Below are 12,859 nucleotides of genomic sequence, written 5' to 3'. Positions count from 1 at the left end.
TCTATCCCAATTCCTATTTGATGGCTCCTGTTTCTCCCTCCCTATCCCATCCGCCTTTTTCTATTTGCCCCCTCATTTCTCGCCTACATCGATCTCTCTTGTCTGTCTGTCTGTCCGGGTTTCCCTCCCTCGCTCGCTCTCCCTCTCTTCCGCTATTAATTTTCCTGATTGGCTCCCCGACTCCCGCGCCGCTGATGAGCCCTATTCATTCCCGGGCCTGACACTCTCGACCTGCCCTGGCTGATTGCTGGGGGCTGGCCCCGGGAGCGCTGATGAGCCCCAAGGGTCAGCGGCGCTAATTATCCGCTAATTGCAGATGACTCTGCTCACCTCCCCCCTTCTCAGACACGGGAATGGCGCGCCTTTTACCCTCCCCTCCTTCCTCCTGATTTCCAGAAGTAGACTCGTCAATCTAGAGGCAAAAGTCACGGGGCTCTGCTGCTGGATAGCAGCCTCAGGTCAGTGGGCAAGAAAGACTTTAAGTCAGGAAAGTTACCAGAAGAAAAGTGACCCGAGCCTCAGGAAGGAGAGCAACCCTGGCTAACTAAATGAAGGTCGTCTGCTCACTGCTATTCAGGTGGGGCCAGGGAGAGCCAAGCAAGCTTAAATTCACAGTAGCAGAAGCAGGCGAGTTTAAGAAGATGCAGTCTAAATGGAAGAAAGTTATCTGGTTCCGGTGAGGAGGAAAACTCACACTGGAGTCTCAGCGTTTGGACAGAAGGCAAGGCAGGTGGGGACTCTGGATCTCGGGGAACTTTATTCATATTGGGAGTGTCCTGTTGGCTCACGTCAGGCTGATGTATTCAAGTCAGCACCCTGAAAGACACTGCCACCAAAGAGGGACAGAGAGGGTGGGACTTGCTTTCGTTATGCTTGACTGGCAGTGCATGAGAGGCCGAGGGAGAAGGGTGTGGTTTCCACACGGTCCTGATCTGTCTCAGGCTCTGTCTTGAAACTTCGCAGAGATCCAGTCTGGAGGGACATGTCCATATGGAGGAAGAAGAGGTGCCTTACCTCAAGTCTGCGAACGCCAGTCACTACTAAAGTACAAGGGTAATCCTTGTCCATCCTCCTAAAGGTATTCTGAACCCTGTGTAAAATTGACCAAGTACTGCATGGTACCCATGTGGAAGACCAGACTTCAAAAATGTATTAAAAAGTGAGAGGTCAGTACTTGGGGTGATGACTTTACAGTGTTGGGTAGATAATAGAAGCTTATTGACTTGAAAAATTACCAAGGCAACTTTGGGGCTACAATCACTGAAATTAAAGCTGTATGAGTATTAACACCACCAATCAAATATAGCATGAAGGAAGAGCCTTTTTTTTTTTTAAGTAACTACATTCACCTTTTGCATATGTAAGAAAACCACCAAACACAAAATTCCAAAAGTTCAAAAGTATATATATATATATATATTGAAATCTCCTCCCTGACTAGCCAACTAGTTCCCCCAGTAAAGGGCCACTTTAATAAGTCTGTCACTTTTTGATGGGATGAAATGGATCAAGTGTTGTCAAGGATTCAAGGTTAAAGACCCTCTAATCTTGAAGAGGTTGATCATCTGGTTCAAGCCAAGAATGCACTGCCCAGAACTACACTCTGTAAAGTGGAATTCTCTGCTCAAGCTGTCACAGAGCGTAAAGGCTTAAAGCTTGTTGCCAACAAGTCCCAGTGGGCCACCAACTCTGAAATAAGGCGCGTGAGACTTCCGGGGCTTTGTATGGCTCTGGTGTGGTGTGTGTTTGTGAGATACTGTATTTGGTAATCCATTTATATCCTCAATCTGTTCCCTTGCCATGCTGGGGTCATGAAGTGTGACTTCTGCACAGTCCTTGACATTCAGTAGCTGAATTAGAATAAAACCCTCACATACATAGTGGCAACTGAAGCAGCCCATTTCCTTTTGCTGCCCTTTCATGGACCGTGGAACTGAGGCTGCATGGTAAATGGAAAAGAGCACTGGTTGGATTAAAAAAAAAAAAAAACCCTAAAATTAAGTTTCTGTTCTGACTCCTCTCTGGGCCATGTGATCTTGGCCCCCTTTTGACTTAACTTCTCCACCCATGAGCGAGAGCAATTAATATCTACTCTGAGTTTCTCAGGTGGCACAGTGGTAAAGAACCCGCCTGCAATGCAAGAGATGCAGGAGAGGCGTATTCAGTCCCTGGGTGGGGAAGATCCCCTAAAGGAGGAAATGGCAACCCACCCCAGTATTCTTGCCAGGATAATCCCATGGACAGAGGAACCTGGTGAGCTACAGTCCAAAGAGTTGAAAGAGTCAGACACAACTGAGCAACTGAGCATACACTCTGTCTTGTCAGAAAGCTCCTGCAACAATCACGTGAATATAAGGAAATACCCTTCAAAATGAGTTCTTCCTTCACTAACTGGACAAAGGAAAGCAGAGTGGTCGATTATGGACGTTCTTCCTATCAGTGGCTCTCCAAACACAGCTTCTAACTCTCCCATCAGTACCAAGGACAGAAGCTGTCACTCTCAAACCTGAAAGGAGCCGCCTCATTTCTCTACTGAGAAGAAAACTCTCTGGTTCTCCTATTGAATCCCTGGACAGGCCCGTATAAGTAAGCACCTCCTCTCAATGTCTAAAATGGAATGCTAAAAATGCTTCTTTGGCTGCCCACGTGCTGACTTGTCCCATCTAACTACTCACCAATTGGGGAAATTCTGTACGGAAGAATTTTATTTTGAATCTACCCTCTCTGCGTGTGCCTGTGTCGACCTCCACATCTGGCCACCCGTTCACGGACTGGGAGCCAGCACTCAGAAAAAACAAACAAACAAACGAAGTACTCTTAAGTCAAATCCAAATACACCTTCGCCTCCCTCATTGGCGGGCGAGTGTCCACTGACGGTGGGAAGCTTCGGGCTCTGTCCGCGGATACCCTCTGGTGGCAGCAGCGCGCAACTGCGTCACCGCGAAAGAGGCGCGGAGTGCTGCAGCGCCCCCTAGCGTTAGTCCGGGAGACACGCGGAGAGCAAAGGAACCGCACCAGGTGAGCCGTCCAAGGGCCAGAGCGCTGGGCGCTGCAGGTGCCTTCACTGTGAGTGCACCGATTGGGGCGGGAGGGGCGGGTGACTGTTGTACGCAAGGGTCTTAAAGCCTAGCAAACACACGTGTAGTTTCATGTATGTTGGCTGTATCCAGGTACTTGAATTCTGCATATCGTGGGGTTAAATGTGTGCCGATTGTGTGCCGCGCACGTGATACACGCGGGTAGGTTGGTGGTGGGGAGGTCTGCGCTCCAGTGCAGGGCGGAGTCCTCACGGAGGCGTGAAATTGGTTTGGAGCAAACACATTACGGAAAGCAATTACCGGGGAGAGGTTCTGGGCCCGCGGGACCCGCAGCCAGGAGGCTGAGGAGGAAGCTCCCTGGCTTGCAAGAAGTGTCTGGATGTCTAACCCCAGAAAGGACCTTCCCAACACTGCCCTGCTAAAGGGAGAACGTGCGAAGCTGGCCAGCAGCCTCCTGTATTGACCACTCCACATCGCCTTTCTTCCCTTATGCCCTACATTCTTAAAAGGCCTCCTGCATGAACCAGTGCTCTCCAGATATGGCCAGAAATCCTCCCCCTTTCTTACCACTTTTGGGGAGGCACTCCAATTTCTGTGCAGTCTTCCCAGGACCCCCTGCTGCTCCTGCTCTCCTTCCTCCTTCAGGCCTTCAAATCCTGCTCCCACAAGTCTTTTGCATTCACTACATTGCCCTTTGTATCTGAACTCGGTATTCACACACTTGTTTCTCAGACTAGATGGAAAATTCTCAGACTAGAGTGGGAGCAGGTCTCATTCACAGCCCTGTATCTAGTGCCTAAAACCTGGGACTCAGGAAGCACAAAATGAATGACGTGGATGCAAATGAACTAGAATTTCCATCAAAATGCATATACAGGACTTTCTCAGAAAAGTCATCCCCATGAGAGTCAAGATTCTCTTGGGACAGAGCTTTAAATATTTTTCACATGCAAACACATGCATTCCCCCCTATTTATATCCTTAGGCCTGTCCTCATCCTTGGATTCCAAATTCATAGATTTAAATGACCATGTCACACAGCTTCTTTGCTATCTGTAAGAGGCAGTTCAAACTCAACATCTCCCAAACAGACTTTCTGACTCCCCTGCCATCTGCCCCTTTCTTATCTTTCCCACCTTAGCAAATTAGTCCCACCCTCCATCCAGTGTTGCTCTGCCAAAAAAAAAAAAGGGTGGAGGAGTCATCCTGGACTGTTTTCCTTAAGCCTTCCATTTCTACTCCATCACCAAGTTCCATGGAGTCTCCAGAAAGGATCCCAAGTCTCACCCACTGCTTTTCCATCTCTGCCAGGGCTCCTGAAGTAGCCTCTGAACTGGTCTCTCACGCTTCCTCCCCACCTCTTCCCTCGCCCAAGCCACTCAGCAGCCAGAGCGATCTTTCAGAATACACATCACTTCATGTCACTTCCCTCTCTCCCTCACTCCACTCATGTGGCTGGCTCCTCCTTGTCACTCAGGCCTCCGATTAAATGTCACATACTCAAAGAGGAGGTGTCCATGTCACCTGCGCTCAGCGGCTGATCCGCTCTTGGACAATCACCAATGAAACCCTCTGCGGAGGTCTTATCACTCTGAAACTTTCCCGTCTGTTTGCTCAGTCTCTGTCACTATTGGAGTGAACTTTCTAGTGGGGACGGGAGAGCCAGGCCTGTGTGGCCGGTGTCCTGCCCACCGGAGGCCCTCAAACCCCTGCTGAACCAATGAATGGAATAAGGGGCATTCTGCCCAGGTCCCACGCTGGGATAAGACAGGGCTCCCCAGGACGGGGGCGGGGGAGGCCCCAAGCCGTGAGCGAAATCTGTGCCTGTCCCAAACCGCTTCCTGATTTCTTCGCCTGCGCCCACTTCCCCTGGGAGGGGGCCCTGCGGGGTCTGGCCGGGTCTGGACCGTGTACAGCCTAGGGGTCAGGCCTCAGTCAGCCACTGTCCCGACCGCTTGTGGGCCTGGGTCCCAGGCGCAGCCCTTCCCGTCCGGCTGTTCCCGCGCCCTACAGCTGGAAGCCCACGCGGGCCGGTCAGCCCAAGGGCCGTGAGGCCGGGTGGGAATCAGGGCCCGCTCACCTCGGCGATCTCGAGATCGTCTAGGACTTCGCGCCGTCGGTCCATCTCAGGCCACGCCCCCTCCGTCTCCCACCCTCTAGGACCCTCACCTTGCTGCCTCGCTGCTAGCGACTGGTGGGAAAAATTGCGAACTCCGGCGCCTGCGCATCCTGGGCCGCTAAGAAATCTGTCCGGCGACCTTGACGTCACGGGTCACCGTGCACTGGATTGGCTGCCCCGTGGCTCCGAGCAACGCCACCTCCCTCCTGTGGTCGCAGACGGGCTCCTGGCTGTTGGGACTGCCTGTTCTTAAAATCCCGGGACTCCAAAGACCCTCAGGGACCCTCTCCTTCTCTCTTGTTTGACAAATGCAGAAGCTTGCGTCCAGAGCAGGAAGAGACGTCTGTTCCGCAAGTTAATGGCAAAGCTGGGACTAGAACCCAGGGGTGTTACGTCTCAGCTCAGCTCCCGAACCCAGGTGTACATCCGACCTATGGGACAGGCAGCAGGCAGAGTTTCAGCTTTTCTAAACCTGCGTCTTTCACTCTCGCCTGGTCCAGGGCTACGCCAAGCTGGCTGCCCTGTGCATCCACCTCTGGTTGTCTTCCTGCCCTCACTTCGCTGCCCAAGCCTGGGGCTGCCTGTACCGCCCTGCCCCACAGTCCGCCTGGCCTCATTCCACAGCCTCATTCTCTTTACCCAAGCCTCTTTGCTCCCCCGTCCTCCCGCTGGCTCTCTTTCAGGCCTTTTCTGCACTATCTCACCTGATGGCTATTCCCCCTCATCGTGGCCAGAGGGTCAGGTCTGCCTGGGATCCCTCAGTAGCTTGTGGAGGCCAAAGGAGGCAGGTGATAGAGCTGGCACCATGGGGCAGATCCAAGGGACCCCATAAATCTGCCCATCTCGGGTCCCCGTGAACCAGCCAGCTTAGAGGAGGGGCTATTGGAGACAGCATCCAATAACACAGGCCTGCATATTTTTAATGTGAGCACAGGGTTTGGACAGTCTGGAGGGGGCCTCAGGAGACACTCCCTCCCCCGGGAGAGTATATATCATTTGCCATGAGTCCTAGCTCTCTCTCCATCAGATGTCATTTGGCCACCTGGTCCGTCTGCCTCTCCTGGGGGGAATGACAGCACTCCTCCCTGTGGAGTTGGGCCTCCTGCTGAGAGGGCCACCTCGGCCTGAATCCGTTCAACTCAATCCCAAGTCCCAGGCGCTGTGAGCAGTGGGCTGGCATCCCCTAGGGTCTGGGGCATCTGCTTTCAGACTCCCTCAAAAGGCAATGGACATCTGGAAGGAGAGGGGTGGATTCAGAAACGTCTGGTGGTCTGGGGAGTTCTGTCTAGGGCCCTGCCCCCACGTTTATCTTGCCTCGGACCCATTTCCACCCCCTCTGGCCCCCAGCGACTGGGGCGGTCTGCAGAGCCTTGGGCTCACCTAGTAGAGCACATCCTCGAAATCCAGCTGCAGGTAGCGGAGCAGGCGGGGCGGCAGGGGCAGGCGAGGCAGGGCGTGGGGCAGGCAGGCCGCCAGGTGGGCACGGAGCGCACAGCGGCTCAGATGCTGCAGCGATCTGGGCTGCCTCACCAGGGCGAAGAGGGAGGAGTAGAAACGATGGTGCGTCTGGGGGCAGAACGAGGGGCTCAGAGGGAGCCCTGGGCAGGGGGCACCTGCTTCTAAAGTGGGGGGCGGGGTGGGAGTCTCCAGGAGCCTCTTAGAAGTCAGGAGCATTTCAGGTATTCACTCTGAGTTTTCGTTTCCTTAGTAACTTCTGTGGGGGCCGAATGGGGGAACCCACAGGGCTTCCCTTTATGAGCTGGAAGTCTCTTGGGGCAGGCTGGGTGACTGTGTGTTCAGGGTCCGAGAATCTGACCTGTAGAGTTTCAGGAGGCACAAGGCCCACGGCGTCCTCAGGAAGCTTCACGACACTGTAGGTGTTCATCAGGACCTCAATGGTCCGCGGGGACGTGCACCAGCGCTCCAGCACCTGCAGGGGGCAGAGCTGCGTCAGTGCTCCAGGGGTTACCACACGCGGCTGGTCCCTGGCGGAACAGGCCTGGTGACCAGACAGCCAAGGAACAGCTATTGTGGGTTGAACTATGTCCCCCAAGAGATATGCTGACGTCCTGATCCCAGTACCTAGAAATGTGACCTACATAGAAATAGGGTCTTTGCAGATGTAATCAAGGTAAAAATGAGGTCATCAGGGTGGGTCCTAATCCAATATGACTGCTGTCTTCATAAGGGAAAACGGACACACAAGGAGAATGTCATGTGATGATGGAGGCAGAGACTGGAGTGATGTGCCCACAAGCCAAGGCACGCCAAGGATGTGGACAGCCACCCGACATTAGGAGACAGGCCTGGCATAGATTCTCCTTCTGAGTTTCTGGAAGGCGCCAACCCTACCTACACTTGGGCTTTTCGAATGTCCAGCCTCCAGAACTGAAAGGGAATACATCTCTATTGCTTTAAGCCTCCCAGTTTGCAGTACATTGTTATGGCCATGACAGGAAACCAACACAACAGCTAGCTTTTCTACTCTGCGTAATTTATGCCAGATATTTTTTTAGCACTTCACGTGTGTTGACAATTCTCAGCCCTGCCGGTATGGACTATTGTTGTCCCCATTTTACAGACAAGGGAAGCTTAGGCACAGAGAAGTAACTTGCCCAAGTTGTGGTTGCAGCCATCCAAGCCCGGCGGTGTACTCTCTGCCCTTAACTACTACCTTCTCCTGCTCTCCTATCTGCCTCTACAAGGCTCTGTGCTGCATCTTCCTGGGTGGGAAAGCGGTCCCTAACCTGAGGCTGGAGCTCCTGAGCAGACAGAAAGGTCAATCACGTATAAGGCAGAACCCGCTGGTGCCAGGGGAGGGATGGAGACGGGGCAGGAGTGCTGGGTGGTCCACGAGGGATTCACAGAGAGGGAAGCTTGGGCTGTAAAGGCGAGGAGAGCATTTAAGAAGAAGGAAAGAGGCCAGCAGACACCTGATGTGGGAGTGCGCCTAGGATCAAGCTGCAGCCGGGTTCATCTTTCATTCTTCCTTTAACAAACATTTACTGAGGGTCACTCTGGGCCAGCACTGGGGGACCCAGCCGTGAGGAGGAGACACAGGTCCTTGTCAGCTGGGAGCTTCTCTTTCTGAAGGAAAACTTGGGATTTCCCAGTGTTTAAGAATCCACCTTGCAATGCAGGGGACGCGGGTTTGCTCCCTGGTCAGGGAAGTAAGATCCCACATACTGCAGGGCAACTAAGCCCGCGTGCTCCAAGAACACATGTGCCTCAACGAGAGAGCCCATGCACTGCAATGACTGAGCCAGCATGCCACAACCAGAGAATGCATGCTCCATGACAGAAGACCCCACGTGCTGCAATAGAGCTCTCGCGTGCCACAAGACCCGAAACAGTCAAATAAACAAATATCGAAACAAAAAAGAAGGAGCACACAACACATTAATAGCCACTTACGTATATGCCGCTACAAAGAAAATAGGCTCAGGGGCTAAGTGCAGTCAGGAGGGCACGGTCCTAGATGGGTGGTCAAGAAAGGCCCATCTGAGAAGGTGGCCTGTGCTGTGAGGGGCGAGCCATGCTGGGCAGCAGCTTGTGCTGGGCCACCATCCTCACGGTCAGAAAGTCAGCCGTGCACAGCTCGGACATACCCAGGAACCATCATCTGCTCCAAGCCTGCACCTGATGCATGTAAGCCGAATCGTGCTTCAGCCACTCTGTCTCTTGCTGTTTCTCAGGCAGTGGCCCTGGACCTTTCATAACACCTGAGAACAGCTGAGAGCAGTCGCTCGGGCAGCGTTCCTGAATGTAAGCTGCGCACACTTGCATGTAACACTAGGGTCTCTAATACCCCTGCCTGCAAGGAAAGGAGACCTTTCTGCCTGGCAGGCTGGGAGTGCTGCACGTGCTGGATATTGCTGGGCAGTGGGAGCAGGTGGAAGGCCTTGTCCAGGGAGAAAGCATCTCACACACCAGAGTCCCTCTGCTTCTGTCCCTGCATCTGGGCAGTGCTTACGGGAACCGCCCCAGTTCGTCTGCCTGGAGCAGGCCTCTTGGTCTCGCTCCTTCTCAGAGCTTCGGGCTGGTTATGTATAACTTTCCTGTTCTTACCTGCTGCTACTGCCTGCCGCTTATGCCAGTCTCTCTGCCCTTCCCAGGCCACTCTGGGAGTTCTGCCTCTGCCCTCCGCCCGGAATACCTGTATCTTCCTCCTCCATCTCTCCAAGCCCTGCCCATCCCAGGTCCCACCCCCTCCAGGAAGCCTCCTGCGGCTATTCTAACCTGCAGCACTCCATCCCTTGTCTAAAAATCCCCTACATTGTGATCATGCCCAACAGCTTCCCAGGTGCTTTCATCTACATTATTTAACTTTAGAACAACACTGGCTAACTGGCGAGGAGCAGTATCTCGAGGTTAGGCCTTGTCCAAAGGGCTTGATATATGTGACTCATTTGTTCTCACACTAACCCGTGAAGCAGGCATACTGTTATATCCCTATTATAAAGAGGAAAACGGAGAACTGGAGAGATTGAAGCAACTTGCTGATGGTCACACAGGTAGTGTCCTTGGCTCCAGAGCCTGTGTTCTCAGTTGCCATCTACCTCACGGGGTTGTTGGGAGGACTGAAGAAATCCATGCGTCTAAGGTAACACACCTTAGAACAGGTCTGGAGCGTGGTCAGGGCTGTGTTTGTTTCTATTGTTCCCACTAAGTTTAAGTCAAGACTGTATCACACGCAAGGAACAGGGGTTCAAAGAATCCCAGGACTTGCCTAGAGTCACATGAACAAGCATCACCGCCAGTCCCTGGCTCCAGTCTGAGCACCCAGACCAGCATGGTGGCTTCTGCAGCACTGGCTGGGGGCTGACAGTGGTCACCGGTGGGCCGGGGAGAAGCTCTGCACTGGAGGACAGGCAGCCCAGCCAATCCCAGAGCAGCTACAGGTTGTGGGAGATGAATGCCAACTGTTTGATCACCTGGGATACTGTGGAGCCCAGATTAAGGGACGCAGGGGGCACTTTGCTGTGTTGGCCTGTCCCCAGGGCAGTGAGGACAGAACAGGGCTGCAGGGGCGGGCAGTGGTGTCCCAGAATATCCGTTCGCTGCTCTGCCTTCTCTTCCCACCCCCTCCCCAAAGGGGAATCATTAGCTGTCAGAGCCACTGTCAGATTACCGGGAATTGCTCCTCTCCTAATTATCTGGTGTTAATAGGAGATTAATTAGTGTTAATTGTTGATTTTCTTGTATTTTCCCAAAGGGGAGACCAATCTGCCGAACTCTCGGGCTGTTTAATTATTTGGCCTTGCTTAGGAATCCACACAGATGCTTCTAGGTTTATGAGTGAAGGGGAGAGGTGGGGATAGCAGGGAGCGTCCAGGACTGGGCGGGGCTGGATGGTTCAAGCCCAGAGGCGGGTGAGGGACCTGCACGCATCCTGCTGCCCTACACCCATCCTGACCCAGCCCCTATGAGAACCAGGGTCCCCACCCCGGGGTCCATCATCCTCCGAGATATTATATAGCCCTTTCCAGACACAACACAGCATGGACAGGGTCCCCTGCCAGGGCATCGGTAGCACATGTCTTCCGCCTGAACCCGTCTCGGGGATATCAATGTTAAATATAAGGCAGAGATTGGAAATTGACAGTGAGTGTGTTTTCTTTGGTGCCAGCATAACAGCTGCTGGTGCCCCTGGTGCATGTTCTGCTAAGCTCTCACGTCCATCTGCAGATGGTCAGGAGGCCTTGAAGCTCAAGACCAGGCTTATCACTCTGCTCCGGGCCAGTGTTTCCTGTGACTGGAGTTTCTCTCTGAACGGGTCCCACTGTCAGGGGGAGCTTCCTAAACGCTTCATTCATCCGCTCTCTCCTCTGAGGAAGGAACTAGCCCTTTTGGCCCCCATCAGACCTGACTCCTCCTGTCTTTTCAGATCCTTTAGAGACCGGCCCCTCCGCCCTCGGTTCACATTCATCACCCACGCATGTATACACACACGCACATGCAAACACGTGGATATGCACAGCAAGCAGTGGATATACTTGTGCGCAGGCGCACAAGCAAACATTCCCCAGCTGCTGGTGTGCGGTTTGCGCCCTGCTGGGCTGGGCTTTCTCGACGAAAGAAACGAAGTACTGACTCCCCCGCCCCCCCGGTCTGGAGCTACCTACATCCAGAGCAACCTGGCGCCGACCGGGTCTCCCCATACCCCTACCCCGCTCTCGCGGCCCTCCTTCCGGCCCCACCCGGTACCTTGGGGAGAGCCCCTGGCCACACTCGGACGGCACCGTGATTGAGCAGCGCGCGCACCGTGCGCTCCGGGCTCTGGGCCAGGGCTGCGGCGGGGCCCTGCAGAGCGCAGTGCAGGGCCGTGTGTCCCCCGTAGTCCATGGCGTTGGCGCCGACGCCGCGGGCCAGGAGCAGCTCCACGACGTCCGCGTGGCCGCGGCGACAGGCCAAGTGCAGGGGCCGTTGCCTGTCCTTGTCGGCGGCGTCGGCGTCGGCCCCAGAAAGGAGCAGGCGGCACAGCTGGAGACAGCGGGCCGTGGTGGCCTCGGCGTCGGCGGGGGACATGCAGCGGGCGTCACAGGCGGCCAGCAGCGGGGGCCAGCCTTCGGCATCGCGGGGATCCGGGCAGGCCCCGCGTCTCAGGAGGAGGTCCGCCAGCTCCACGTGGCCCAGCCGGGCGGCTACATGCAGAGGGGTCTCCTCCTCCTCCTCCGACCGACCATCCACTTTCGCCCCAAATCTCAGGAGCAGATCGGCGCACCTAGTAAGGGCAAGACAGCCGTGGGGGAGGAAGAGAGACGTGCAGACCTTCGCCCCTGCATGATTGCTGGTGTGAGCAAAGCAAACCCCGGACACCCTTGGGTGGCCCTGGTGCTGTCTGCCAGTCCCCTTCCAGCCTGCCTCGCACTAAGATCCTGGCAACATTCTGCAGCATCTCCAGTGCCCTCTCTCAAGCCCCGTGCTCTCGGCAGGAGAAGTGCCCTAAACCCTGGATGGGAGCAAAGGCGCCAGCAGCCCTTGCTCAGTTAGAACAGGCGCCTTCTGTGGGCACCACATGCCCTGACTTGGTTCATTCCCAGGGCGGGTTCAGATGAGGACACCGAGGCCGTGAGGGTGGAGGGTCTTGGCGGGTTCACACAGCCAGTGAGGGAAGAGTTGGCATTCCGGTCCAGGGGCACCAGGATGGTTGGAGGGCTCTGCATGCTGGAACTGGAGTGGGGAGGGACCTGAACGTGGGCACACATGGAAATTGGGGTGGTGGGAGAAAGACCAACAAAATCAAAATTGGCCAGCCAGATTTGCAGCAAAACAGTCCTCTTAGAAGACTGTGTATTACTATTACTGCAAGGACCTGTGCCCCAGAATTCAAGGCTAAGGGAACTCAGTCTCTTTGAGCTCCGGCAGAGCTGTAGAAAGGGGATAATTGCTAATACCTAGACTCAAGGGGTTGTTGTTAGTGCCGTATGAGACAATGCCTGAAAAACTATCAGCTATGGGAAATAGATGGGGAAACAGTGTCAGACTTTATTTTTCTGGGCTCCAAAATCACTACAGATGGTGACTGCAGCCATGAAATTAAAAGACACTTACTCCTTGGAAGGAAAGTTATGACCAACCTAGATAGCATATTCAAAAGCATAGACATTACTTTGCCAACAAAGGTTCGTCTAGTCAAGGCTATGGTTTTTCCTGTGGTCATGTATGGATGTGAGAGTTGGACTGTGAAGAAGGCTGAGCA

At 54.2% G+C, this 12,859-nt stretch overlaps 1 protein-coding gene across 1 annotated transcript in view; it reads right to left on the bottom strand.

The window, feature by feature from the left end:
• Positions 1-2,874: 2,874 nt before the first annotated feature.
• Positions 2,875-12,859, bottom strand: part of ASB10 (ankyrin repeat and SOCS box containing 10) — a 14,556-nt gene continuing 4,571 nt past the window's right edge. The window contains 4 exon segments of the mRNA XM_010857240.1: positions 2,875-6,390; positions 6,538-6,723; positions 6,974-7,087; positions 11,365-11,881. Of these exon segments, the coding sequence (XP_010855542.1) occupies positions 6,538-6,723; positions 6,974-7,087; positions 11,365-11,881 (817 nt within the window). The 3' untranslated portion in view covers positions 2,875-6,390.

Source organism: Bison bison, unplaced genomic scaffold (assembly GCF_000754665.1).
Source record: "Bison bison bison isolate TAMUID 2011002044 unplaced genomic scaffold, Bison_UMD1.0 scf7180017864379, whole genome shotgun sequence".
Taxonomy (NCBI): Eukaryota; Metazoa; Chordata; class Mammalia; order Artiodactyla; family Bovidae; genus Bison; species Bison bison.
This window is presented reverse-complemented; position numbering and strand designations above follow the sequence as displayed.